This window comes from Labrus mixtus, chromosome 11 (assembly GCF_963584025.1).
Source record: "Labrus mixtus chromosome 11, fLabMix1.1, whole genome shotgun sequence".
NCBI lineage: Eukaryota > Metazoa > Chordata > Actinopteri > Labriformes > Labridae > Labrus > Labrus mixtus.
Genome location: NC_083622.1, coordinates 27,611,950 through 27,638,907, shown reverse-complemented (window position 1 = coordinate 27,638,907; position 26,958 = coordinate 27,611,950). Strand labels below are relative to the sequence as shown.

At 41.5% G+C, this 26,958-nt stretch overlaps 1 protein-coding gene across 3 annotated transcripts in view; it reads right to left on the bottom strand.

Annotated features, from left to right (window-relative positions):
• The window catches only part of LOC132984349 (nuclear factor of activated T-cells, cytoplasmic 1-like), a 58,407-nt gene extending 36,776 nt beyond the window's left edge, over nt 1–21,631 (bottom strand). Inside the window, exons 1-6 of one of the 3 annotated variants that reach the window (XM_061051159.1) lie at nt 21,159–21,631; nt 16,829–17,921; nt 14,851–15,010; nt 6,151–6,353; nt 2,783–2,955; nt 1,656–1,796 (exon numbers count right to left, since the gene is read on the bottom strand). In XM_061051159.1, coding sequence (XP_060907142.1) covers nt 1,656–1,796; nt 2,783–2,955; nt 6,151–6,353; nt 14,851–15,010; nt 16,829–17,921; nt 21,159–21,279 — 1,891 coding nt within the window. In that variant the 5' untranslated portion in view covers nt 21,280–21,631. Of the gene's footprint in view, nt 1–1,655; nt 1,797–2,782; nt 2,956–6,150; nt 6,354–14,850; nt 15,011–16,828; nt 17,922–19,064; nt 19,450–21,158 lie in introns of those variants that run through there. The other 2 variants (XM_061051157.1, XM_061051158.1) reach the window with 2 other exon arrangements.
• Between the last annotated feature and the right edge of the window lie 5,327 nt (nt 21,632–26,958).

The following is a 26,958-nucleotide window of genomic DNA, read 5'->3' as shown; positions in this document are numbered from 1 at the left end:
AGTGAGTGATATATGTGTTCCTGTGTGTGCATGTGTGTAGAGTGTGTAGCTCTGTCGGTAATGGGCTTTTTGACTTAGGAGACCCTGGAAGTGGTGGGTCATTAAAGTTTACATAAAAGCAGACTAAGTAGTAGACAGACAACCTCTCTTTCGATCTCTCTCTTTCCTTCTGGACACCACATAGACGGAAAACAAGCCACTGAAATGTCGATGGCACGCATGACTGTGGGGATCCCGCTAGCCCAGGGCTGCACATCGGCTAATGTCTTTAACGGGTATCGAGGAGAAAGGTAAAAAAAAAGAGAGAGAGGAGGATGAGGGGGTGAAAACAGAGAAGCCATGGTAGACAGAGAGGAAGAGAGAGAGGGGGTTAAAAAGGGAAATAGTAGTCAGAGGGGGTCATGAGGCTCAAATAACAGAGGGTGGTGAGGTGTGTATGAATGGGCTTTCCTCTCCAGGGGATCCCTCTCCATGACTAAGTAAAGCCATGGGGAGGGAGACCCCATATTATCAAGTTCATCCGCCTCCCCTAACCTCCTCTTTGCCTTTCAAGTAACCTCTACGTTGCTTCAGAGTACACTTATATCAGGATGATGTGCAGGTAAAAAAGCTTTAAGGTATGTTGCTTATTAGCTTGTCTCATCTTTGAAGATTTTATTTGAGTCTGTTATGTCACTAGTTTCCCAACCCAGCATTCTCACCTAAATCATTTGTTGACCTATAAGAGACTAAGGTCTGAAGATCTCACTTTGAAAGTTGTTTTCTTTGACATTTTTCATGATTTCTGGGTCCAGTTTAAATTCATAAGTGTGTGATCCAGAGCAGGTTGTACCCAATTGTGTTCGGCATACTTCAACATACCCTAATTTATTGATCTGTTTATTCATGCAAAAAAAACTTTTCAAGGGATAATCTATGACTTTAATGTTGAACTTGTGGTTAATTTACCAAACCTTTCACCAGTGATGATAGAATACTTTAATATTGAACTATCCTACCTTCTCACACATTCAACCTTCCTTACTTGTTTCTCATAATTACAGTATGCAGCAACATTGCCTTTCAACAGACTCTGGAGGTATCACTGTACTTGACCTTTTCTTTGATTTAGTGGGTTCAATAAAGGAAATAACCATCCCCCATGCAAATTTGATTAGAAGCTTATTGATCATTTCTCACTCCCACACAGAGAGGAAATGCATGACAGAAAAATCTTCCTAAAAAAAAATAAGAAATGGTTTCTTCACCATGAGTCAGTGACATTCAGCCATGGTGACTATCTGCTAGAATGGGTGGGAGAGGAGGCAACCGTAGTGGAAGTACCAGGGTGGGTTAAATGTCAAAAGAAAAGGATCCACAGGAAAGAGACAGCAAGGGAGAGAGGGGGAAAGAGACATTGCACGTTATGATTCATTCCTTAACTTGTGGCGAGCACCAGTGAACAGGCAATGGAAACTTTAGCAAATGTAAATACGCTTTGGTTAAAAATATAGTGGCTTAATGCACACCACATGTGGCTCTCTGGCAGGGCTCGCTCTATTTTGACGGGAGGAGAGGCTGGGGAAAAGACTGAGGCAGAGAAGGAGAGGGAGACATTTGAAGCAGACATTAAGAGGGGAAACTAAAAGAAGTTAAACGTGGTGACGGCTGCTTACCCTGCGCCTTCTCCACAAACACCACCTTGGAGTCAGGTTGGAAGTTGAGGCCACTGAGGAGCATCATTTTGCCTCCAGTAGCAGGGTAGCTATCCACACTTTGCTTCTCCACCAAGGGAAGCTCCTGAGCTGAACGCTGGGCTGTTTGAGGGAAACACACACACACACACACACACACACACACACATATTTATTAACAATGAGTGAGCTCACTGGCCGATCTCCGTCCACTCTAAGAAGCACAAGGCCAACACAGAGCCAGTAAAACAGCAGGTCTTGGTTAGGAAAACAGACTCATCAACTTTATAATGATGATTTCATGACCCCTTTGCTTTGAGCTTTTGAGCCAACAGCTGTGTGAATGACGTTAAACAAAAGGCTGATAAGTGAATCAAATCCTATTTTTAAGCTCAAAACTATTCAGCCTTAAGTGAACTACACGTCTCTGCTTTGTATAAATATGGCTAGCTAGAATTGTTCAGCTAATAAGATTGATGAGGAGATTTACAGCCAGGCACACAATTAAAGGCATTTATTATCACATCTATAGACGCACTTCTTTACTTTCTCATTCAGCTTACAATAAGCACTAAGAGAATACTTAGTTAACTAAATAAGCCTTTTAAGTAATGATGGATCAAACTGGATTAACATCCACTTCGGATCATAAACTACAATGCCAACTCGGTCCCACCATCTGACTTTAATTGGCTTCCCGGGGTGCAAATAACATCCCACTTATACACAAATGAATAACAAAGAAACAGAAGTTTCATTCAATGTGTTCATTCAACTGTGCCAAAAACTGGGTCTCGCAACTGACCTTTGTGGAACCTGTGCTAATGGGAAAGTCTTACCACAGTAACGTGTACATTCAGTCACAAAAATACCAGTTGGGATATATAACATATGTCTCTGGCACCATGTACAATGCATCTATTGCTTTGGCCAGTTACTTTGATCATATAAAGCTTACAGGGTGCAGAGGTACTGAATTCGGTCCAGCGTGTTGTTAAATAGTAGCTCAGTTTATTGGATTGCAATAGTAGATGCCACCTTTTGCTTTAAGAGAGAAAAGACGTGCAAGTTTGTGAATTCATGCCTGAGGGATGTTGTGTGCGACTTACAGCATTCAATGGGGTTAGAAGAAGCCTGCAGAGACACTGTCCTGCCATTGGGCTGGTTGATGTGTACCCGGAACACCAATCTCACACGGGTGTTTTTACGTCCAATGTCGGTTTCCCCTTTACGGAGCTCGATGTCCGAGTTACGCAGCTTCAGGATCCCAGCACAATCAATTCTGGAAAACACAGGAAATGAAAAACTTTAAGATGTATAACAAATATGATGTTTTATATTTAAGAGAGTTGAGATGTGATGCTGTGTTGCAGAAGTGCCTTAAACCTGATTTTGTTTTTCAAAAGGTCAGAAGGTGTAGACTCTAAAAAGAGGCTGAAATGGGAGCTGGTTATCTTCCTTGAATCAGTGTAAAAAACTGAGACACTAAGAAGAGTTGCCGCACATAAAGACCAGCAGCAAAGTCCATACTTCTGTTACAGATCATGCACTGGAAGTTCACTGGGGCATGAATTTGTCATATTAATGCAGTGTGTCATCAAAGATAGAGTTGAAAAGCAATGACTTCAAATGACAGTGTTAAAAGGTCATGGTGGTCTGAGGCCAGAACAGAACAGTTCTCTGGTGGATTCCTCTGGACCGAGCACATCAGCGGCAGTCTGTATACACAAAGTGAATTTATTGCTATCTGAGAGCACCAAACCCTGTCCAGTCACACCATTGAAGCCTCACACTTCATGCATTTAAGGTTTTAAACCTCTGTTAATCATTGCCACATGTCACAGTAGAACCTTAACTGAGCTGTCTGTTTGTATTTCATTCACAATTTGGGAGGTAAAGACTTGAATTTTCTTTCCTTTGTCTTAGTGGAAATATGGCATTAATTTTTCAGACGTGGCCTTTGATTAAAAAAACAAAAACAAAAGTGTGGCTGCTAAGAAAGTGAAGGAATGGAAATGTGATATGGTTTGGCATTTCAATTATTTTACATGGTAGCTTTTTGGGAACCTTTCCTGGAACATGGTAAATGTCAGGTTTTACAGCGAGCCATTTTTCCAACTTAAATAAATAAGGAAACTAATATGTAAGGCTGACTATTCACTTCTTATCAGCCTGGCATGATGTTGTACTGTTTCTGTGCGTGTAAGGTTTTAAAACAAACACAAGATGATAGACATCATGGAGGAGTTGTAGTCAGTTTGCATGGCCTATATAACCTGAGATGGCAGTTAAATCTCCAGAAAGAATATTTAGAATAGATATAATTATTATTTCTAATATCTAATACATACTCTAAATGTTAACCAAAAAACCCCTTTGTAGTCATAACTGAAGTATTAAGCAGTAGAGCCTTTAAAGTATTTATTTAGTGATAAGGTAGACAGTATTTATAAGAATATATTACCTTTGCTAATATAATCCACTACTTCACTATGATCTGTTTTGTGTGTATGTTTGTATGAGAACTTCCTCGATGATAATAATATTTAAAAAAGACAGATTAAAACTGTCCGGAAATTGAAATGGAGTGTTTTCATCACACACAGTGAGTCCATGATTGATAGCAGAGATGCAGATTATCAAGACAACTGTTAAACGTCTTAGTGGAAAATTGTAGTTAAAGGCTTTTCTTTGCATTTGACCTTTTAGATAGTCGGCAGAGAAAAGAGACAATTTTCTCCACTCTCTCTTGAGCACGTGGGCTGAAGAAAAAGGGCAGCAAACACTTCCTCCTCGATATTTCTCTTTAATATCAGATTCACGATAAGGGACCCATTAAATCCAGTTAATGGAGGGGCTGCCTTAAATATGATACAATACACGGGATATTGTGGTATTTTTTAGAAAATGATATCGCAAGGCTGTATGAATGTTTAAAAAAACATTTTCTGACCAAAGAAAGCCACTACCACAAGTCAGGAATCCCCAACATCCTATGAACTTCAGCACATTAATGAACAGGAATAGATACGTTTAGGTGCAATAAAAGGTAAATCCTTTTGTAACCTATATTCTAATACAAAGGTTTAATCCATAACACAGAGTTCTCGGCCCCGTGCCAAACTATTCACTGCTGCCTAGTCTGAATGGAGCCCCTCAACCTGCTGCTGAGCACAGTCCCTTGGATTAGTGCAGGTCTGGTGGGAGTATGAGAGGCAAAGACTGAATTTCCTTAGCCTAGCAAAAGATGCTAGGCTAGGTAAGCTAGATGTTTTTCAAAGGTAAATTAAAATTAAAGTATTTAGCCACCAACTAGCAGCGTTTTAGCGAGTTAGCTAGCTCATTTTGTGGTAAACACTACGTGTAGAAAAGGAGCAAATAAAGCTGGAGTTAGCTACAGAGTTAGCTTGTCTTAGCAAGAGACAACACTAGAAAACATGTGCTAAGCTTCTCATACTTAAACTCAAAGCAGTTGTCTTTTCCATGTTTTTTTTGTTAGCAGACTGATGCTGTTGTTTACCAGTTCTTGATTAAGAAGAAGTCCTTGAAGTAAATGTTTCAAGGGGTCATAGTTCAACAACAAAAAAAACGCTCTTAATATTAATTATAATTATAGATGAATTGTTTTTTGCTGCTTCTGTTTCAGGATGCTGTTATTTGGCATGCTGGCTGACATTATCAAGGCTTACTGGGATAATTGCACTGAAAGTCAACCTCGTTATTATTATTAGTAACACCTGTGTTTTTCCTCCTTTAACAAGCTAAAACGTCTGCTGTGAAAAGATTTATATTTGATTTAAGCATATGATTACATTGTAGACACCAAGCACACTTAGCCTACAGACTATTTTGTGAATTTTTGTAATAATAGACATTTGTATTTTCTCTAGTACATTGTTTTTCATTGCATATAAAAACTACTACATGACTTGTGAGTTATTGAGCATCCTGAAATTCTGATCCTGATACTGGAGTGCAGTTTTCTTTCATCAGACCTGTTGGCTTAGCAGTAGTTATCTAATACATTCAACTGGCAAATATTTGCTAAGCCTGATGTAATGGGTTTGATTGTACATGTGAATTATATTTGTGCAAACATATTTTTTTTTACTCCCATGAGGACTGCAGGTTGAACTACAATCATAAGCTAAGTCTCAATCCTTACATTCCATGCACAAATTGGTCAGAATCAAGTCAACCATGAACTCAACTCTCAGTATTCATTTCAACTCCTCAGAAATCATTCATCTCAAGGGATGCAAGCATATATATTATTTTTGAAGTCCTATTTAGAAGTGTGTGCTGTACAGTACCTCTCGTCAAGCATTCCGTTAGTATAGAGCTAAGGCAGAGAACAAGGTGCAGACTGACAGAAATGTGTTTTTTTTTGTGAGTGGTTTTGAAGTAGAGGTCAATTGAAAAATTGTGGAAAGAAAAAAGATGGATAGGTGACTTGTGAAGTTCTAAGAGCACTCACATGGCTCTCATGTTGTTTTCAGGCAGCAGAGGGATCTCCAGAACTTTGGTGTTGGATTGCATGACTTCATGGCTGGCAGTGGAGACGGTTTTACCGGTGATGCGGTGGACCTGGTAGAAGGCATGTGGTCGCAGGAGGCGGTCGTCTGCGGTCCCTATGAACAGCTGCAGGGTGAGCGGCTCGCTTTCCATGTAGCCATAAAGCTGGCGAGAGAACAAAGGGACCCAGGTGAGAGGCAACATCAGGTTTTAAGACCACCCCCCCCCCCCCCCATTTTCAGGCAACCCCTCATTTAGGAAACAGAGATTGAATGCACATCAGCTACTGATAGTTAAAGGGGCCTTTAATGATAGCTTTGACATGATAGAAGGGCTGTGGAAATAAGCCCCTATTCTTTGTTTATTTTTTGGGTTGGATTGTAGCCCCTATCTCTGTGGTCCTTGTCATTCTTATTTGAACTTGTTACTGTAGAGATTTTTGATGTTTTATGCTACTGTTAGGGGTAGGGATCATTTCTGCACAGAGACATACATGATGTGGAGGCAGCTCCCATTCAATTCATTGTTCATTAAATCTGCCTGCTGCTACTAAAAAAGAGCCTAAAGAGACTCAAGCAAGCGACGGTGACTCAGTAGAAGTGAGCCTTACAAAGTCAAATTAAAAAATCAGGACAATCATTTCAGCTCTGGCTAAAAAATCAATGCTTTGATGAAAAACCCCAAAAGTCATGGAACCAATGATTTTGCTAACGCAATTTTCCCTGAAAATGGTATTGGTATATGATGCAACTAGGAGATTCAAACAAACTTTTGGGATCAGTGAAGTAAATTATCAGTACATAGTGAAGAGACATCATGGCATACACAATAACCTACCTAGACACAATGTCCAAATTCTGTGCAATACAGTAGTTGTCAAAATCAGCAAACTTTACACCTGAATGCAATAACTTAAAAAAACTTCATGGAACTTGGCATGCAGATGGAATTCCACCCCTTTGCCTTTGGGTAGTTATGAACATGCATTATGATTTCCATTAAAGCTCAGAGACTGTGTCCCACTGTGATGAAAGAGACTCCTGTATCAGAACCACCACTTCAAACAACTACCACTTCCTCTAGAAGACCTCCATTAGCAGCTACTGTTCAAGTAATAAAAAGATCAAATATTTTCAAAACAGAGGAAAAACTCCATAGCCGTGCATAGTTTGAAAAGTACTGTTGACATTTTGGTCAAAGGCTCTTCAATTATAAATTGAAACTGCCAATTTACACTTGGCAGCCCTGTATCAATTACTGAAAGTGTCTAAAGTAATATTATTTTGTAATATAACTAAGTGTGTAATGGTTCAAAAATGTGAACTCAGGCTGGTTTGTAATTTCCAAATTGTGGTGAAGAACAACAAATACTTTGTGTGTGATTTCTGACCAGAATAATTTGCCAACCAAATGTGGATTTCTGGTGAAAGTGAGTCTTCAACTGTAGACCTCCCAGAATGTGTCTGCTCTTTGCACTGGCCATATGGTCAATGGGGGGAGATGTTGGTGAAGGCTTAGAAATCCTTCCAGTTCAAAGACTGTCAGAAAACTGTAGAATCTATCTGGTTCCAACCGAGAGAGGAATACTTTTCATCATGTGGACCTCTGTCCTTCTACCTAGGTAGCTACTTGACCACATATGTCATTACTGAGTGATCACTTACTCAAGACCAGGCCTCAACAAGCCATGGCCATCTGAAAAATCCCACAAATTGGTCAATTACCCAAACACATACCCATGCATCGCTTAAAACCAATTTCTTTGAGCTCCATAAAAACAGTGATCTTGTCAAATGGAATAAAATCCTGTTGTTTATCCAACAGGCTGAGTCATATAACAAAATGCAGACCACATGTAACCTATGACATAATCTGATTAATGGGTTTATAATTACCTTAGTGAGCGCAGTCAGAGATGTGGGTGTGAGGAAGACAAAGGATAGTGGAAGACCAAAGAGATACATCATTAATAATCCCTGGAAATTAGTGCTACAGTGTCATGGACACCTAAAGTCTTTGGTTTGTGAACACATTTGTCTGGTGACCGTATTCATAGTTGCCTGGCCTAATCATAACCATAAAGATGAAATGCTTTCAGTCTGGACTTGATGACAGGTCTTTTGGATTTGGGACAGGGCAGAGGATGTATTATTTCTCGTCCCTGTTTAAACAATTTACAGTCTTAATTACGTGGAATAAAAATAGACTCTGTCTGGAGTAGGGTATATAGCCATATGTCTCAATAATGTCTGGTCTTTGATTCAGATATCAAACAGATACCAAAGGAGTGGTAAAGCTTTGACTGTCATTCATCTCCAGTTCCAATCGTCCTATTTTTCTTTTCAGCTCCACATAGTGTCTCTAGCAGCTGTCTTGACCTGTGAGCTAGTCACACATGCTAGTCATCAGTGAGTTAGGCCGAGGTCAGAAGCTTCTTGAAGTCTTGGCATCCCAAGGGACCACTTCATCTATCCGGTGATCTCACCAACAGACCCTGCTCTGCTTGTTATATTTTACTTATGGTGTCACCAGAGGTAATTATCCATAGCCACACATGCTACCAGTTACTTATGTTATTGACTCGTGAGAGCACTATGGCGGAGCATGAGGTACAAATCTGAAACACCGGAGCGTTAAATTGCATGACGTCCCCTCATGATTTAATAAAAGGCAGGCAGCCATGCTACAAAGATGTGTCGTCTGTCACTTTTGCCTCAGACGACTTCTATGGATTTCTTGCGATCTCCAAGCATTACCTCAGCAGCCACGTGGCTGTAAGGAGGCCCACTAGAGAGGCAGGAGGGAGAAGTAGTCTTTATCCCGTCACTCGTCTTGTGGTTGCATACACTGACGGTGGCATCCCCACTCAAAGCCGTAGTGACCTCATGGAGGACAGGAAGTGATTAATGAGGTCAGGTAGTCCTCTTGGTGACGCTGGTCTTCCAAGAAGCTAAGAATGGCGGTCTAGTCCCCCCTGGGCGACCTCCCCCCAATTTCTTTACCATATGTGCTCCCTGACCCTCTCCCTTAGCTTCTGCTTAACTCTTATGATGCTAACTCAAATACTCACCACAAGAAGAGTGCTAAGCTCACTCCATCATTTTATTCTCAAAAGATGAGGCAAAAAGTCTAGATATTGTTGTAAACTTTAAGTGTGGGTGGCGACGAAGACTTCACACACACCTGTGACCTCAGCTATGTGTTTGTCTAATACTGTGTCGTTGAACCAGGCAGCAGCTAATTTTGACCAGATGAGTTTTCCTAGCTGGAACTGCAGCTGTATCTGGCACACGTACTGTATATTTATTTTGAGCTAATCTAAACCAAGTTTGATCCGGGCTTGATTTGCAGCTGTTTAAGGGTGCCAACTTCTGCCACTGTGTCAGCCGGATCCATTTACACCTCCTACCGCAAGCCACTGTTGCAGAGGCCATTTTTGATGGTTTAGGCGCAAGTAAAACATTGTGGATATGGCAGCTGATGCATTAATTGTGTAATTGTATGCAGCTGTATTGTCTAGGTCAGTTCTGATGATGTGGTGGGGTATTGGCAAAAGGGAGAAAAGAGGGTCTATCCCACCCACTTTCGACCATTCATTTCCCAGTGCCTGTAGACCATGGCAGAAATAGAATTTTAAGTGAAACTTTCAGCCATTGCTAAATTGTCTTTTCTTCACACAACAAAAATCACTTGTTACACTGTATTTAAAATTAATGGGGTTTTTTTCCCATTACACATTTTTTCCTCTTATTTTGTTTCTGTAATAGTGACATTTCATTGCTGCCTGTAACTGTCTTGATTATTCAAAATAAATTATTTGAAGAGGCAATGTTTAAAAGTGATTTGCTGGTAAATTAGATACGTTTGGCCTAACTATAAATTGAGTGTGAATACACTCCACACGCCTGCAGTGTGCTGCCTGCTATCGCTCTGCAGTGATTTCATCACTGCCTGGAGAAATGTCATGACTCTTTGAGGGCCACGTGGCGCAGAGAATTAGGAAATAGGAGAGGGAGAAGACGACTGGAAGCAGTGGAGAAGATGGGGTTACGAAGAAGGGGAGGAGAGATTGAACAGCAGATTCAGGCTTTTTCCCATTATCACGCTCCCCTCTCTTTGTCAAGTGCTGACAGTCACACAGCCAGCCTCTGCTGTACCCAATTAAATGTACACTCGTCCAAGCTGTCTCTCCATCCAGACTTAACTCAATCACCCTCCTGCCCCACTGATGTCTGAAGTGACGTATATTGAATACATACGGCAACAACCTTTAATGTGCTGCATTTCCATAGCTACAAAATCTTCCCATTTATAAGCAACCAAACAGCTCAAGTTTTTTTTGGGAACTGTCTACTCAACTGTTATGTCATTGAGGGCATCGTTTCAAGCACAAGCCGTAGTCTAGACCGATGACGGTCCAAATTCCATACTAAAAGGAATGACTTGCTTACCAGCACAGTCTGCCATAAGAAATATCATCAAAAAATATGGAGAATTTGAGTTAGATGGGGCACGAATGACTGCTGAAAACCCCCCTCTATCACCACTATCCATTAGTTTCTTTTTCATAAATATGTAGGACGTCTGGTCATTGCCTCAAACCAGCCAAAATGATACAAATCTTACGCCATTTTTTCCACTTGCTATTCAATGGTAATTAGTGGTAGCCCAATACCAATGGAAGGGAAACCCCATAGATGGGGTAAAACCGCTGTTTAACAGTTGAATAAATACCCCTTCGGGCAAATATCAGCACCCCTGACTAAACTCTAACAGCACTACAGGGTACGCCAAGCCATTTGGATATCAAACAAGAGGTGGCAGTGGGCTTAATGACCAATAAGCAGCTACAGTTTAGGGTGCCATCGATCAGTGGGTTTCTTTTGAGAAATTACACAGCCAGCCAGCACTGAGATCCCGAGGTGAAACAGCACATGCAAAGAATCGAGCACATGTTGGCCAAGGTCTTTCATGTCGATGTGGCGGAAACATACGGCAAATTTGATGTGCATTACATGCAAGTGCAGAGGAAAGGAGATGGGTATTAAGTCACGCACACGTTAATAGCGATGATGGCCACATCCTGCTGAAATTACACCATGTCTGTTGCTGCTTTAGACTTAATGAGAGACTGAAGGAGTGTGTGCATGCATGAGGGGGAAGGCCCTATAGGCCAGTCATTATCCTTTACAAACTAGCCATATGCAGGACTGCACTGTGTGCTGTGCGATAGGTTTAATACTACACAGGTGTTGGTGTCTGCTGTTACTGAGGGCCGAGTGGATGTCTTTGTGTTTCCTGACTGAGGTTGAACCTAAAAGCCTTTTCACCATCTTCAACAAATCCCAGACTTTTCAGATCCAGGTCATGTCCTCCATAACTTTTTTTCTCCATAAAAAAGAATTCCTAACATATACCCCTTTCCCCCCAGTGCTCCCTGGAAAAAAACATCAATAAATGTTGTGGTGGTGTTACGAGTGAAGGTGGACCTAGTTTTTATTTTTTTCTGGGCTTCAAAAACCATCCTGTAGGATTTGGCATACCTGTGGTGAGAGAGGGGGAAAGTCTGGAACAGTGTGAGAGGAGCCGATAAGGTACCCCCAGATTTCTTTAATGATGCCGTGGTCTTAAGCAGTAAATAAAGTGGAAAGCAGTTGTGGTGGTCACAATGACGACCATTCTGAGGAGGTCAACAGGCTGCTGATGCGGAGGAGGGGAGGGAAAGGACAGAGTGCGAGTCCAGAATAAATGACTGAGATTTTGAACTTGAAGCCCGTAGAGCTGGTTCAAGCAACAGAGGGGTAATGAGTCGAGGTAACCCATAATCTTGGGGTTTCATCAGTGTGTGGCTGGGGTTAAGACACTGCACTTCTCCACCAAACTTTGCCACAGTCTCTCCATCCAGTGTGGTGAGGAGGACTGAATGAGGTGTGGTTGATCTGCTGCAGCTACGGCTGATGTCAGACCTTATAGGTCCTCAACTTTGCAGATCTATTTGTCAGGAAAACACATCTGCTTGTTATTGAATAACAAGTCAGGAACCGTTCACGAGTAGTTGAGCATCCTGGTTTGACTTTCTATGTCTCCTGGGAACATTGTAAGCTCTATAAACAGTGTATCTCTTCATGTTTTTCATCTGGTTGTTTATTCATGCAGAGTTGCTTTCCTAAACACGTGTCACCATCACTCATAGAACTTGTGTCTGATCATCCATGAGCTAAAAAAAAAAACAGTAGTGGATGACTTAGCTTTAAATGAGGGAGGCCTGCTGGTGAGGGTTTAGGAGATGGTTGAAGGATGAATGGTTCATGAGGAGTGACATCCTCATATCCTCCAGGGGAGAGAGAGTGAGGAGACGGGGGAGTTGGCCTCTGATGGGTGTCGGGATTCTGACTCCTATCCGCCACTACCAAAACAACCCCACCACCATCAAGCTCAGCCAACCTCCAGGACACCCGGGCCCTAATCAGCAGGATACAGAGCATCTCCTGGGGCAGCGAGGCCCCAGCTGCCTGGTGACTCCCTCTGCCCCTTCTCTCCTTCTCCCTTCAGTCTCTAGCACAGGCAAACAGACTACACAGGCACACAAGACACTTCCTAGGCTTCTTCCTACACCGGTGTCATTATTGACTCATTCTCCTTGATTGCACCTCACCCATCCAGGGCTTGCCACTCATTCCCCCAGGGCACTGGGGACTACAACATGCACTATCCTCCAAGATTACAACAACAACATTTCTCTCTTCAACAAAGACGGAAAGAGAGAAAAAAAGTGAGACAGTGAGGTTTATGATAAGTTTGTACCTGGGAGATACAGCACATGCTCTTCTTTTGTATTTCCCCCTCTAGCATGTAGACATGATTGCCGACCCTTATAGATTTATCTTTCTGCCAACTACAACGCTTCCAGTGGTTTCCAGTGTTATAAAAAAAACCCTGAAGATATCCCAATTGTCTGCACATGCAATGTGAGAGGCATAAATCACTCCTCACTAAAAAAAAAGTAAGAGTAAAGTGTGAGCTATGCAAGAAGGTGGGAGGTGTGACGGTAAAGCAGCTGTCATCATATTTCCTCTATGACTAGTACTTACTGATATTGGCTAAACAGACACAGACTTGAAAACATCCTTGCAAAGTTGGCTTTCAATTGACGTCTGGGTAAAATCATACAAATAGACCATGTCATCAATCTAAATCTGGACAACACAGTGCAAAGACACAGGATGCTTACTCATGACTTTTTCACTGCCGGAGTGAGTCAGAAAGTGGGGTAGGCTTAATCAAAAGCAGTCTCACCTGCCGCAGCTGTTCATGGCAGGCTGAGTCTGGTCAGCCTCACGTGGAGGTGTGAGGTGTTGATTCACCCGCATGTTGATATACAAAGGGTTGTAATGAAGGGGAATAATTACCTGTATTTACAGAGAAAACTTAAAGCTGTACGAGCCTGTTTATATCACCATGAAGGCCAACAGCTGTCGACTGTGTTTGACAAGGAGCAGAGCATAATTTGCTGACAACATCTATTTACAAAACAGCTATGGTGCAAACATTGTCTACTGTTAGGGGTTTAACAAGGAGGGACCACCATCTGTCAAATAAACTGGTCTAAAAAAAAGTTTTCTACAATGTTTGCTTTGTTGTATCATGAATCCAACACCTACAACTGTTATCTTCACATACAGTCTAAAACAAAGAATTAAGAATTCCCTTTAGTTCATTAGGTTAAGTGAAGTTTTATTTGGAATTGACTACATTGAAATTTGGAATTGACGCTTAAACACGGCATGCACACATGCTACATAACCACCTTGAGTAAACTAGACTGTCAGAGCAGTGTGATGACAGTGTGGCAGAGAAAGGATGTCTGCTGTACTCCTGGTGAGGCTGACGTGTTCTCCTTAAGTGTTTGCCAAGCACAACAGTGAGAGGCTATGATCCTGGTCTATACTAATTGAGTCGGCATGCACTGCTGCTGGTCATGGCAACTTTTTGAAACAGTAGATTGACTCATGGCGTTAAGGAGCATTAACAACACAGCATACAAGTGCAGAGACATGTTACCTGTGATGTGTATACATTACACCACTGCCATAAAAAAGTTACTATAAAACCTGACGACATGTGATATCAACTTGAGAGAATATTCTTAAATATCTAACTTGTAATTTGCTTTAAAAGGTTGTTTTTTTCTGATGTAAAGTTTTAAATTCGGCCTTCATTACTAATTAAATTGGATCATTTTGAATATATATATTTATATATCGTCTTGTGCAAGAAGATTTTGCAGATGAAAGTTGGTTTGAAATGAATTGACATGAAGATTGCTTTGATGAAAAAAAGAAAAAGAAAAGGACTGTCAAGATATATTAAAGAAAAAAAGTAATGCTACTCTGCTCTGTGAGTATATGCTGTCATAAAATCAACAGCCACATGTCCAGGGCACTGGCTTGTTGTTGGACAGAAAATACAAAAAAAAGTACTGTGAAATGAATCAGCAGGTGCTTGTCTGCTTATTACCACTTATGCTGTCATGACAGCTAAAAAATCTCCAGTTTTAACCAACAAAGCCTTCCCTGTGTGTAGTTAATAGTGATGTGTACAGTGAGTCTATAAGACCCAACTCAGAAACCCTTCGCTAGCTAACAAAATGTTGCCATCATACCTGTACTACAGGGTGGCCTCCTGACGGGGCCTTCACCGCCCCTCGGCTGCCTTCGGTCTCATAGTGGGCCCTGTGGTGGGACTTTGGCTGCATCTCGATCTGTAGGTTGTAAGGGCCGGAGCAGGATGGAAGCTGCCAGTCCAGAGATGGCAGAGAGGGGCTGCAATGTCAATTAACAACAATTTATGTTTGGTCAAAGTGAAAAGCAAAAAAACGTTTGTTCATCATTTTCTGTTATAACATGGTTATGAATGAGTTTTAATATATATCCATGAATAGGTCATTCTTTCTGTGATATATATAGTGGCAGGTTATTCTTTCCTAAATTCTTTCCTCTGTGTCCTCTTTTAATTCTTAAACTTTTGTCACGTGTAATTTTCTAAAGTGATGGCTAATAAGTTCAAATGTTTCCAGTTTCCATCACCGCCAGTGACATCTGAATCCAAAAGTTCTTAACATAGTTCAACTTCAAACTGGGACTCTTTAGTGTAATCCAACTGGGCTGATCCTTCTCCATGTCATCATCGTCTTTAATCTAATCAATTGAAGTCATCCACTGACGTGTAATTCCTTCATCCTGTGCAATAATTAGCGGGCCTTCCTACGATAAATAAATGAAAGACGAATGTGGCTTCGTCTGGAAACGGTGTGTTTGGTATTATGGTGTGACAGGTGGAAAAGGACACAGGGAGTTAAGGAAGGGACAGCGGGAGAACAGACATTTCTAGGGCAAAAGAAAAACCCAAATCACACAAGGTCGCAATCAGTCTGTCCTTTGATACAATAATTATCCACTTCAAATTGACAACTGTACAATTCTAAAGGACAGACACTCTGGTATAAAACACAATAGAGTTATACAACAGAATAGGGTCAGCAGCACACCCCGTCTTAGAGCATGAGATCTGTTTCTCTCGAGGGAGACCTACAGCTGCCTGCCCTAACATCATTGTTCTTGAGATGGAGAGTCAGAGCTTCCCATGTGAACACCGTGGAGATATCTAAACCAAAACAAACATGTGCAAGACAATATTTCTCGACGCCGGATGCCTGGTCATTGCAAACCCCTGACCTGAAGGGTGGCTCAACTGAAACCAATCTCTGGCATCTTTGTGGAGCTTGCGGGCTGTTTGTTGACCCAAAACGAACTGATTTCCCCCCACAGGGCTTTATCTGCCCAGTCAGTGCATGACATCAGGCTAAGCTACACAGAAAGAGATGGGCTGATGGCGCGACAGGCCAGAGCAGCGAGCCGGCTGATTAACCCACAGACTGCTTCCCCTTCAGCCAGGCCTGTCACCGTTACTTCCTGTAACTCACTATCTTAATCAAACACTTGATTTCCGACAGGAAAGTGTGTTATTGGCTTGGAAAATAATGCCATGAGGGACACAATTGAAATTGAAAAAAAAAGCTTACCTCGCTCAAAAGTCAGAAATCAATTTTATAGCTGAGTGAATTGCTGTATTTGAGTAAGTGTGTGATTGTATCCGCACCTATGTTTGTGTGCTGGTTACTATAGAAACAGTCACACAGAGGCTGGGCAATTCCTTCCTGTGAAATATGATTTATGAAATAGTTTTGATCTTCAAAGAGAACTATTTTGGAAGTACAGAGCATGTTACTTGGATTTCATTCTCTTGATATGGCCTTTTGAGAATAAAAAAAGTGAAAACAACCTTGTTGCAATAAATAAACAACTCTATGAACTATGTCAATTAAGAATAAATTAGTGGCATTAATGGATGGATTAATGATGATTTTCTGTTCAGTGCCTGAAAATACACCACTCAAAAGCAGACCTAGACCTAATTGAAACCATAAATCAACCATAAATACTAAGTCAATCTCATTGCATCATGTATTATTGTCTTCATAATTTGCAACTGTAAAGGGTTGGTTTAACACTGGATGGACCAATCATCTTGGAAGTGTTAAGTATTTAACATGGATAATGTGTAAGTGCAGATTTACCCACCTGAGGTAAGGCTTGGGTTTAGACCAGGAGTACGGGTGCTGGGGCACATCGAGGAACCCTCCACAGTAGTTCTCTTTCTTCAGGGCCATGCGGGAGGGGTAGTCCTCATGACAGAGCTCCCCGTCAGGGCTCAGCATCTCACCGGCAGGCTCCATCTTCAGGCTCATGGATGTTGAGTGGTCCAACATGGTCTTCCTTGTCTTGATTGGGATTCCCTCCCCTATTTCCACCACTCCATCGGTGGTTAGCGCGTTGATGGCAGCCACAATGGCGGAGTTGGTGTACTGGTTGGTATTGGCGAGCCAGTTCTCGTCTGTGACGCTGACCCTCGGGGAGCCATGTGGGGATGGGGTGGGCGACTGGTTGGGTGAGCAGGATGTCTGACGGTATGGGGTGCCATTGAAGCTGTACTTTCTCTTTCCCATGGAGCCAATGCCGTTGCCTCCGCTGCAGAATGGGGAGTTCGGCCTGGAGCCACGAGGTTGTGCTGGCCATCCTTCCTCAGCTAAAGCTCCTATCTGCGGGGAGGTGGATGGTGAATGGCGAGGGGAAGCTGCTGGCCCACTAGCATGATGGCAGGACAGGAGTGAGGACGAGCCTTTGGGAGAAACACAAGGAGATTGCCAAGGAGAGTTCTGGGGGGAGTTGTCATAGTTGTAGAAGCCTGACTCGTAAGAGGACGCCTCTGAGTTACAGCTACGGGACGAGATGCTACTGGCAGGGCTGAGGCAGCTGGGATCACGGTAACCATCGGCATTAGGCAGTGTTAGCGTCACGATGGAGTTAACGCCGCGTTTGATGATGTGGTCCTCACTGCTACTCTCTTCTACCTCATCCTCGGGATATTGGCTGTAGGCTGTGATCTCTATGCGGGGGCTTTCCAAGGCTGGGGCCCCATTGGGTCTCAGGCCATGAGGAAGGTAATAACCTGATGCTGCATGATTATCATTTTGGAGGCTGTAGCCAGTCTGGTGGCAAGAGGAAACTGAGATGACCGGGCTGGACTGTAAAGTGTGGTACTGGGTGGCCAGACAGGGGTTGCCCATGCCCAGGGGCAGGGACAAGCTGACGTTTGGTGTGTAGCTGTATGCATCTGAAAAGAAGAAGTACATTTTCAGTAAATGGTAGTATATGATAAAATACAGTGTAACTGGTTAGAACCACTACATGAAGGAAATTAGTTGCATTGCATTGTCGATATCCCCGACACAAACATTCCCAATATGTCTTGCAGAAAATGACCTGATTTAGTTACAAATCAATAAACGCCTGGAGTATCTTCCCAATAATCTCAAAGTAGTAATGTATGTTGTAGCTGTGTAGTTGCAAGTTGCACAGCCACTCTGTTTGTGTGATCAGTTCATCTAAGGCTCTATTTGGCACTCCCTGCTGTCATATGTACTCTACAGGAATTCCTCCAGCAGCGCTGATGGATGCTTTATTTGATTGATTGCATCACTCACTGAGTGAATTAGGCCCTCCCCTGTGGAAAACTGACAGCACTCTCGCATTGCTCTGAGCTTGTGATTAAGTCAGAGAGAGTTTGTTGCAGCGGTACACACAGATGCACCGCGGTACACAAACAAAGGGCAAGCACAGGCAAGCAAAGGAGGAAATCACGAGCAGACAAGTGCAATGCTATTTGAACTCAAGAACACTGAGGCACATGTAGCCTTGTAGAAGTGGCTCGCTGCTGTTTCTGTCAGAGTTGTGAAAATGTCTATGAGGGTAAAAGGGTTCACAGGATGAATACCATTCAGACTGAAACCTAGTGAAGGCCTTCCCCTGGATGTGCTCTGCTATTTTCTGTTAACCACATTGATATACATCACATGAAATGATTAATCCGTCGCACAATGCATAATCTGTGGGTAGGAAGTCTTAAATTAGTTCTCAGAGTCTATTGTGAAATTATGCCACATGCATCAACCTACTGAAGCCTTGGACACTCCCATATTGGCAGTCCAATCATTTTTATCAACATAATATCCAAGAAAATGAAAAAAGAAAAAATATCTGGAGCCAATTGGAAAAAAAAATCATACATGAACTTCCGAATGTTATAAATAAATTATTGTAAAAAATTGTATCTAAAAAGTTAGCAGATAGCTTCAGTCAGATCCATTAACAGCTGTTTCAAGGAGGAAAAAATCTTCTTCTTTTAGCTCCCAGGACAATCACTTCTTTCAAACTGTGCAACATACAGATCATACAAACGAGAATAGACGGTACCCACCTCTCTCTGGTTCATTCTGCAAACCTTGGCTGAACTCAAACATATAGCTGAAATCAAACTCTTGCTCTTCGTGCTGGAAACTCATGTCTATCTATTTTTCACCAGAAAAAAAAAAAGAACGAGTACGCCTTCAGCTCGGTCTCCTCTGATGCTTTTCTCCTCTGGTTTATCCTCTTAAAGTGCTGAACAGATGATAATCTCCTGCCCACTCCACCCGGTGACACACCTCCTTACTTCAGGCCTGGCTGACTTTTCTTAGAGTTGCAGCTGTTTTTTTTTTTTTCCCCTCTTGCTTTTGACTGTGTGCAAGATTAGCGCACTATGCCACAACAAACTTGACTTCTTCTGCCACCCACTCAAACTCTCAGGGGCTTTCACTCGTGTGTGCTGCCTGAGCTTGAAACTTTTTTCGAGTCGCATGCATCACATCATCTGCTGAACTCACAAAATTATACCAGATCGTAGACAATTTGTGGGGTGAAACAAATGAAAGAAGAAAAAAAAATCAAATGACTCACTCTTGCACTCAAAGCCAAGCCTCTACAATTGTTTGCAGAGCTTTCAAAATGCGGTGTAAGCAAAGATAATTTAAAAACACTGACTATCACCCAGTTTATAGCTTGTTCTTTCTGCTGTCCCCAATTTTCCTCTTTAATGCTATCGCCATCAAAACATGCTTTCTCCACAAGCAAACCAGTGTGACTAAAGAACAGATGGATTTATGAACAGGGTTGTGGTCTAGGCTAGGCCCAGACTGACGGGACCTCAGGGAGAGATAGGTGGTCGCCCACAGAAGTTATCTGCAGCCTCTGGAACTAAGAACCCCAGGACCACTTATCACACACGGCTGACTGTGGGCTGTGGCAAAACACCAGTAGAGAGTGTGTGTGTGTGTGTGTGTGTGTGTGTGTGTGTGTGTGTGTGTGTGCTTTCATCAGTGTGTGATGCTACTGAGTTTATATATATGTGTGACAATAAAGCAGCCCTTGGCATACTGCTGAAGCTGTGTGTGGTTAAGCACATCTCCTTGACAAGCTACCCAGCATCCCTGAGCACACAACTTTATCCCTCTCACACACACACACACACACACACACACACCTAAACACACACACATATCTGTTACCAATTATGAGGCTTATAGCTGAGGGACTGAAATGAATAATAATACAGTCTGCACCCGTCTTTCTGAAACCTCAAAGACAAAATGAAATACCCCGAATCCACAAAAAAGCCAGTGACATCAGCACTAGTGATTTAAGAGAAGACATAGACAAACTATGATTTCTGACGGACCAAATTATAACCAGAAAATGCTGAATCAAAGACTTTTGAAAGAAAGCAAATGTCTTTTCAGTAAGACCTGGTAGAATCAGCCATCCTTGCAAATCAATGTATCCATGCATTCATCTCTAAATGTGTCACAGAATCTCGTGCAACACCTGCTTTTATTTTGTTGACCACTAACCGCTGATCAGACCGTGCATTTTACATTATAGGGATGGATAATGTCCCAACTTTTAAAATGTATAAATCCATATGTATATATTAAGGTTTGTGTGAACTTTGTGCAGGTGACAGCAACCATGATGCAAAGCACTTGCAAAGACAACTGGAGACACCTAATGGTGTGGATGTAGTGTTTGCATAGTACTCAGTGTGAATGCTGCTAATGTCATCTTTATGAAAGGCAATATCAAGCAAAATGAGTCTGACATATGGCAACAGTAACAATTGTATACATTAAGAGCTTTTTCCTCTGAACTCAGAGTTTTAACTTTTAACAAAGTTAGAAGTCTAATCAAAGTGACCAAAATGTTTTAAATGTCAGCATGTCATCTATTTGAAAAGTATATGCAGGTAGACACATTCATTCTTTGTTTAAGCTTAAACAAATAAATACACAACATTGTCTTATTTCTACTTTCTATAACCTCAGTAAATGCTTGATCTAAAATTGAGAAGGGCACAATGTCCCTGCACTTTCTAGTTGTGTAAACATATCTTAATGTCAAAGAATAAGACAGGATGTGCACACGGGAGCGTTGCTTGCCATATTACATCATACCAAATAAAAAAAAGGTATACTTTTACCTTCCTCTGCAGACTTCATATCGGCGCTGAGAGAGGTGACGCACTGGAGTCCCCGCTCCTTACCGGCTGTTGCTCCAAAGCTGAACTTGGAATTGACGCTGAGGCAGTAGGTATCCTGCATTCAACAAGCGATGCGCAACTTTTCTCTGAGACTGTAGTAAAGAAGCGCCTATGATAGTGTTGCAAGAGACAGATCACTTCATACAGCATCAAATAAAAGCATACTTCGTAGGAAAGCGCGTGTACAAGTCTGAAACCAAGTGAGCAGGGGATAAGTCGTGTCTCAATGATTTAGAGACCGGTGCAGGGAGTGCTGCGAAGTGGACCGTGGGTGAGGTGAGTTTGGCTCTCCTCAGCCGACTGAAGGTTTTCTAGAGTGTCCCCAGGTCGATGACGCAGCGCGGTTTGTCAGAGGGGCCGGCTCTCGTGCTTTTAAATCTGGAAAACACCCTCCGTACTCTCGTTGGTGCGCCGCCCATCCAGGGATGACGCGACCGGCTCTTGCAACCTCCGATGCGATGTATTCCTCCCTGGGATCCCAGCGATGGAGGAGGGAGGTGTGATTGAGGAGTATGCGCGAAGGTGTGTGTGTGTGTTTATGTCTGTGTGAGTGTTTGTAAGACAGCGACAGGGAAAAGAATGGGGCATGGGGAGATCCAAAGGATTTAAATTTATTTTTACGTTACCAATTAAGTCACATAACCCTAAGATCATAAACAAAATATTGCCACTGTTACTGCTCATCACAACTGTATGGACTGAACCCAGTGTTGCTATAATCAGTTTGAATATGCAGGTGATTCAATTAATACAAATAAAAAAACAATAGATGGGCAAATATTATGAATTCAAGAATGCATTTTTTAGGTGTCTACCCTGTGCTATTGTAAATATTATATTCCTGTCAATTTCTTAATTCTTGGGACATAGAATTATAAATAAAGAAATATAAACAAAAACATTTCTGACAAAATTATCTTATAACATTGTCCATATTTGCTTTCCAAGAGTATTCTATCTAACTTACGCCTCCTCCTCAGTAAATAGTTATGGCCATGACCTGTCTTGCATGGGAAACTTTGTTGTTTTTTCTCAATTTGTTGAACATAATGAAATTGTAAAACATTATTTTCTGTAATAAATTAAGTTTTATTATGATTGTTATCAGTTTGCTTATTATAACTTTTATTTTTCTGTATAGCCACCCTGACCTTTGGCTTCCCCGTTGCAAAAAGGGTTGAAGTTTGGGGTCTCCTACACAAACAGCAAAGTATCATGTTGCAGTACATTGACTGATACGCCTACAACGCCTTTCCTTGTTAATGTTGGCAATTGTGCTATTACAGTATATGATCAGTACCAATTATTCAAATATTCAGAATATCCCAATGATTGAAATCAAAACTCCAACGCGATCATATATCATTTCCAAATGTGTTTTCCTCGTCTTTGAGGGAAATATGGTTTTGCAGATTGCCCCACAGTAACTATCCTGAACCTCTGACAGCACAAACACAACATATTCTTCATCTCTGCTTTCCACTTCTTTGTATCCATTCTGTCCCCAGTGAATCTGCGGGTGCAAATTCTTCATACTCTGCTGATGTTTAAGGAAAATATGGGAGTTCACTTTTTAGGATGTTTCCTTATTATCGTTTATTAAAGTAATGGTTCCTATTATTTGAGATTTGGATATTTGTTATCATAACCTGACATGCTGTTGATATGAGATAGGCAGATATGGCTGGAACCTTATAGAATATAGAATATGGGCGTTTGGGCTCAGTTGGTAGAGTCGGTCGTCTCTCAACTGGAAGGTCGGGGGTTCGATCCCCAGCTCCTGCAGCAACATGTCCCCAAGCCCAAGTGCATGTGTATGAATTCTGATGGTCACTTTACATAGCAACCTCTGCCATCAGTGTGTGAATGGATGTGGATGTGTAGGTGTGACATGCAGTGTAAAAGCGCTTTGAGTAGTCAGAAGACTAGAAAAGCGCTACAAGCTCAAGTCCATTTACCATTTACAAGGCCTTTAAATGCTGGTATGCTGCCATCCAAAGTGATTACAGGACCATTTAAATTGTAGAGCAAAGCACACTGTGCTTCAATTGAAAGTATTAATGTTTAATAATTCATGTCATTAAGATACCTAATGAGGCTATAGAAGAGTTTTATGAGGAGAACCCTTCAATATATTTTTGCACTTGCAACACACCAATGTGGGTTACAAATATGACAAATATGATTAAGACACATACATTTATAATAATAAATCTACAAATAAATAAGTAGGGCAACAATCTCAGTGCCGGTAGCTGCCATGAGTGCAATTAACTACATCTAGACAGGCAGCAGTGTAATTCTTCTTGAACAGGCGCCAGATTGGAGAGAAAAAGGAGGACTCCCATGAGTCTGAAATGTGGCTGGCAGGCTGGAGGATGATCACACATAATCAGAAGCAGACTGCCTTTGGGGGGGCAGAGCGGCTGTGGGGCAGGCGTAAGCAGACAGCACAGGGGGGAAAGTAACAGTACGCTCTGTTTTCTTTGCCTACGGTAGCTCTGTGGCGTCAGCTGCGGCTTGGCTGATGTGCGCGAGTGAGCCCAGAGATGAAAAAGCAGCATCACATACTTAAGGAGATGAATTATGATACCAACCAGCGGTAGGAAAAAAAGTACTTGAACATCTGATTGGCGCTGTCAGTGGGACGGGCTCTCACTAGATGTAGTACAACTCTCAAAACGCACGGTGTGGTGTGTGTCATTGGCAGTCTGAGGGCTTATCTTTGATGGATTCTGTGCTACAGAGGGAAGTATCATTAGCTACAGTGTCAGTCAACAATAGTCAGAGCATCTCTACAGTGACAGACATTTCAGCCATCAGGTCATTGAGCATGTGAAACCTGATCCTGAAATGCATCTAATGAGGTATCTAAACTAATGTTACCTCCTCTACCTGTGCCTTTTTTCATTCAAAGTCTAAACTATACATGAAGTCATGATTTTTAAATAAGAAAAAAACATCCATTATGAGACTGTGCTGACCTGCCAACGTAAAGTCAAGTCAAGTTTATTTATATAACACATTTCAAATGACAAGCATGGACTCAATGTGCTTAAAAGAAACAACTTACAGTAGACAATATATACATGATAACATACACCATGCATAACAATAACCTTGTGCATAACAACAAAAATTGTAAAAATAATAAAATAATAAATGCATAAAATGAAACGGCAACACAATAAAAAGGAGTAGGAATAAATACCTATTTAAATAGAAATACAATTTCTTAATTAAAGTGCAATATATAATCCAATTAATATGATTTAGCCAAAAGCTTGTGCAAACAGATATGTTTTAAGTCTGCTTTTAAAAGAAGACACAGTTGTAGCAGACTCTATAGCGTTGGACTCATTTGCAGTGCAGAAAGAGTCATAACTTTAAGATGTCCAAAGCTACAGAGTGTCCTAAACAGCAGTGCAGGAGAAAGCTTGACTTACACTGTGTTTGCTCTTTATGTTTATTTTTATATATTTTCCCCTCTTAGAAAATCCCCACAGATGAGCTATCTAACAAAAACATGCTGCGTGTCATTTCCAAAAGATTTGTGAATTTTATTCTGTGATTTTTAAATGTCTTCTAAGTTATTGCCCAATCACCAAGTCACAAAGCTTCCAAGTCCCTCTTTATTTGTGTCCAATATCCCGTGTCCTGGTGTTTCTTTGATAGCACCAAAGATGACGTTTGACTCAAATCTGAATTTGTTCAAAACAGTGACTTGCTTCAAATTGTCATTAAAGATTAACATCCAAATGGGTTTGCATGTAGCAGCCGGGAAAAAAAACTGCATTCACTTTACATCCTCTCTGGAAATGTTCGATTATGATTTACAGTGCTACTACATTTGGCCCTGTGACACAGCACGTACTGAGCAGCCACAACATGTCTGCAGAGAGCATTAGAGACTCTGTCTTGTGCTCAGATTTATGAGAGGCCTGCTCCTCGCTCGCTCGTGTGTTGTGCAGAAGAAAGATCATTGAGTTGCAGTGTGTGTCTTGTAAACAGAGGCATGCTGCTTTGGCAATTACACACATTTTGATGATCATCTTGTTTTTCTTCTTTTTTGTGTGTTTTCATTCCAAATAGCAAGGCTATTTCTAATACACACATGCACCATGATAAAAAAAACAAAAACATCACAAGGCAGTTCAATTTAGAGCTCAAACTCACTTGTTTACTTCAGGTTCTCCTCCTCATTTGTGGAAATCTCTAGAGTGTGATACATTACTTTCTAGGGACTGGAAATCTTCCCTGACTATGGTGATGATATAATGAATGGCTAGAATGTTTTTTCAGTACTCAAGCTGCCAGTTTCTATGATGTTTACTACCAGTGGTTTGGCCGAGGATTTAGGCTTCATCTTTGCATGGTCAGAAACGTTTGCGTAGAACTCTCCATAGACGGTTTAAACGTAAAATATCGATCAAACTTTGACAGGTATTAGTAATTACATCTAAAGCTCTCTGAGCTGTGGGCTTAGTCCTGTCATATTTGTTTGTCTAGACATCGGGAATGCTACCAGTAGGAAAAAAAAAAGAGCTGGAGGCAGATATTTATTTGGACACTAACAAGATGTGTAAACCGAAAAAGAAGTGTAGCTAACTGCGAGGAGAATCTCTGCGATACATCACATTTAAGGCTCCAAACCCTCAAAGCTGCATGGTTAATCCCCTCTTTTTACAACATATAATTCATGTTTGACATATCCGGGGAAATGTGCACACTGGCATCTTGAGATCTCTACACTATTATTATCTATTTTCTATGTTATTCTGTGAGCCATAAGGCAGCTTTAAAATAGCTGTAAACACTCATTTGTACGCACTCTGTTGATACAAGTTCATTACTCAGCCTGGTTTAACCCTGCACTTCCAATGGCAGCTCCATGCAGCCAAACACGTGTCTGCTAGTCATCTTTTTGTGCAGAACCCTGAAATGAGTGAATGAAGAAGTCTGCGGTTAATGAACGTAAATGTGTGGTCAGTTCTATCCATTGGCATGAGTATGGCACACACACACACACACACACACACACACACACACACACACACACACACACACACACACAAACAGTGGTACACACTTCCCCTTTTCTTTGTTAGTGTTCAGACGCATGGAAGTGTATACTTCGCTGCTCACAATGGAGAACTGCTTGGAGCTATTTAAGGCATGTCTGGACCCCGCTGTAAGTTTAGCTACGGGGTTTTTTCAGAGATTCCTCTAACGAACAGGAACTAACGTACATGTCTGGATTGTAAACCGAAGGAGCCGCACCGTCATTGTCACACGACCATTGACTAAGATTCTGTGCTGGTAGAAAAAATAGAGAAGGAACAGTGTGAGGATGGTACTTTGTGTACTTTAAGTTTTTCTGATTTGTTTAGCAGGGTTCAGGTCTTGAGGTTGAGGTTGTTTGATAAGTGAGATTCCTACAATACTTAAAGATATTGCTCCCCTCTTAGAGGCAATGAGAAAGATTACAATAAAATAGTAAAAAAATCTGTTTAAAAATGGGGAAAAACGTAGACGCAGCCATAATACAAAACCCTAAAAACACGGCAGAAGTAGCTCCTAGAGAAAAGTAAACCATACGAGTATAATCAGGCTGTCTTCAGTGTGTTTTTGTCTAGTTTAAAAACAGCTCCACAGGGTAGAAAAATCTGCACTTTGTTTTTGTAACTAATGACCTATTACTGCTCCCTGTCAGTGTTGTTTTTCCCCTACCACTGGTTTT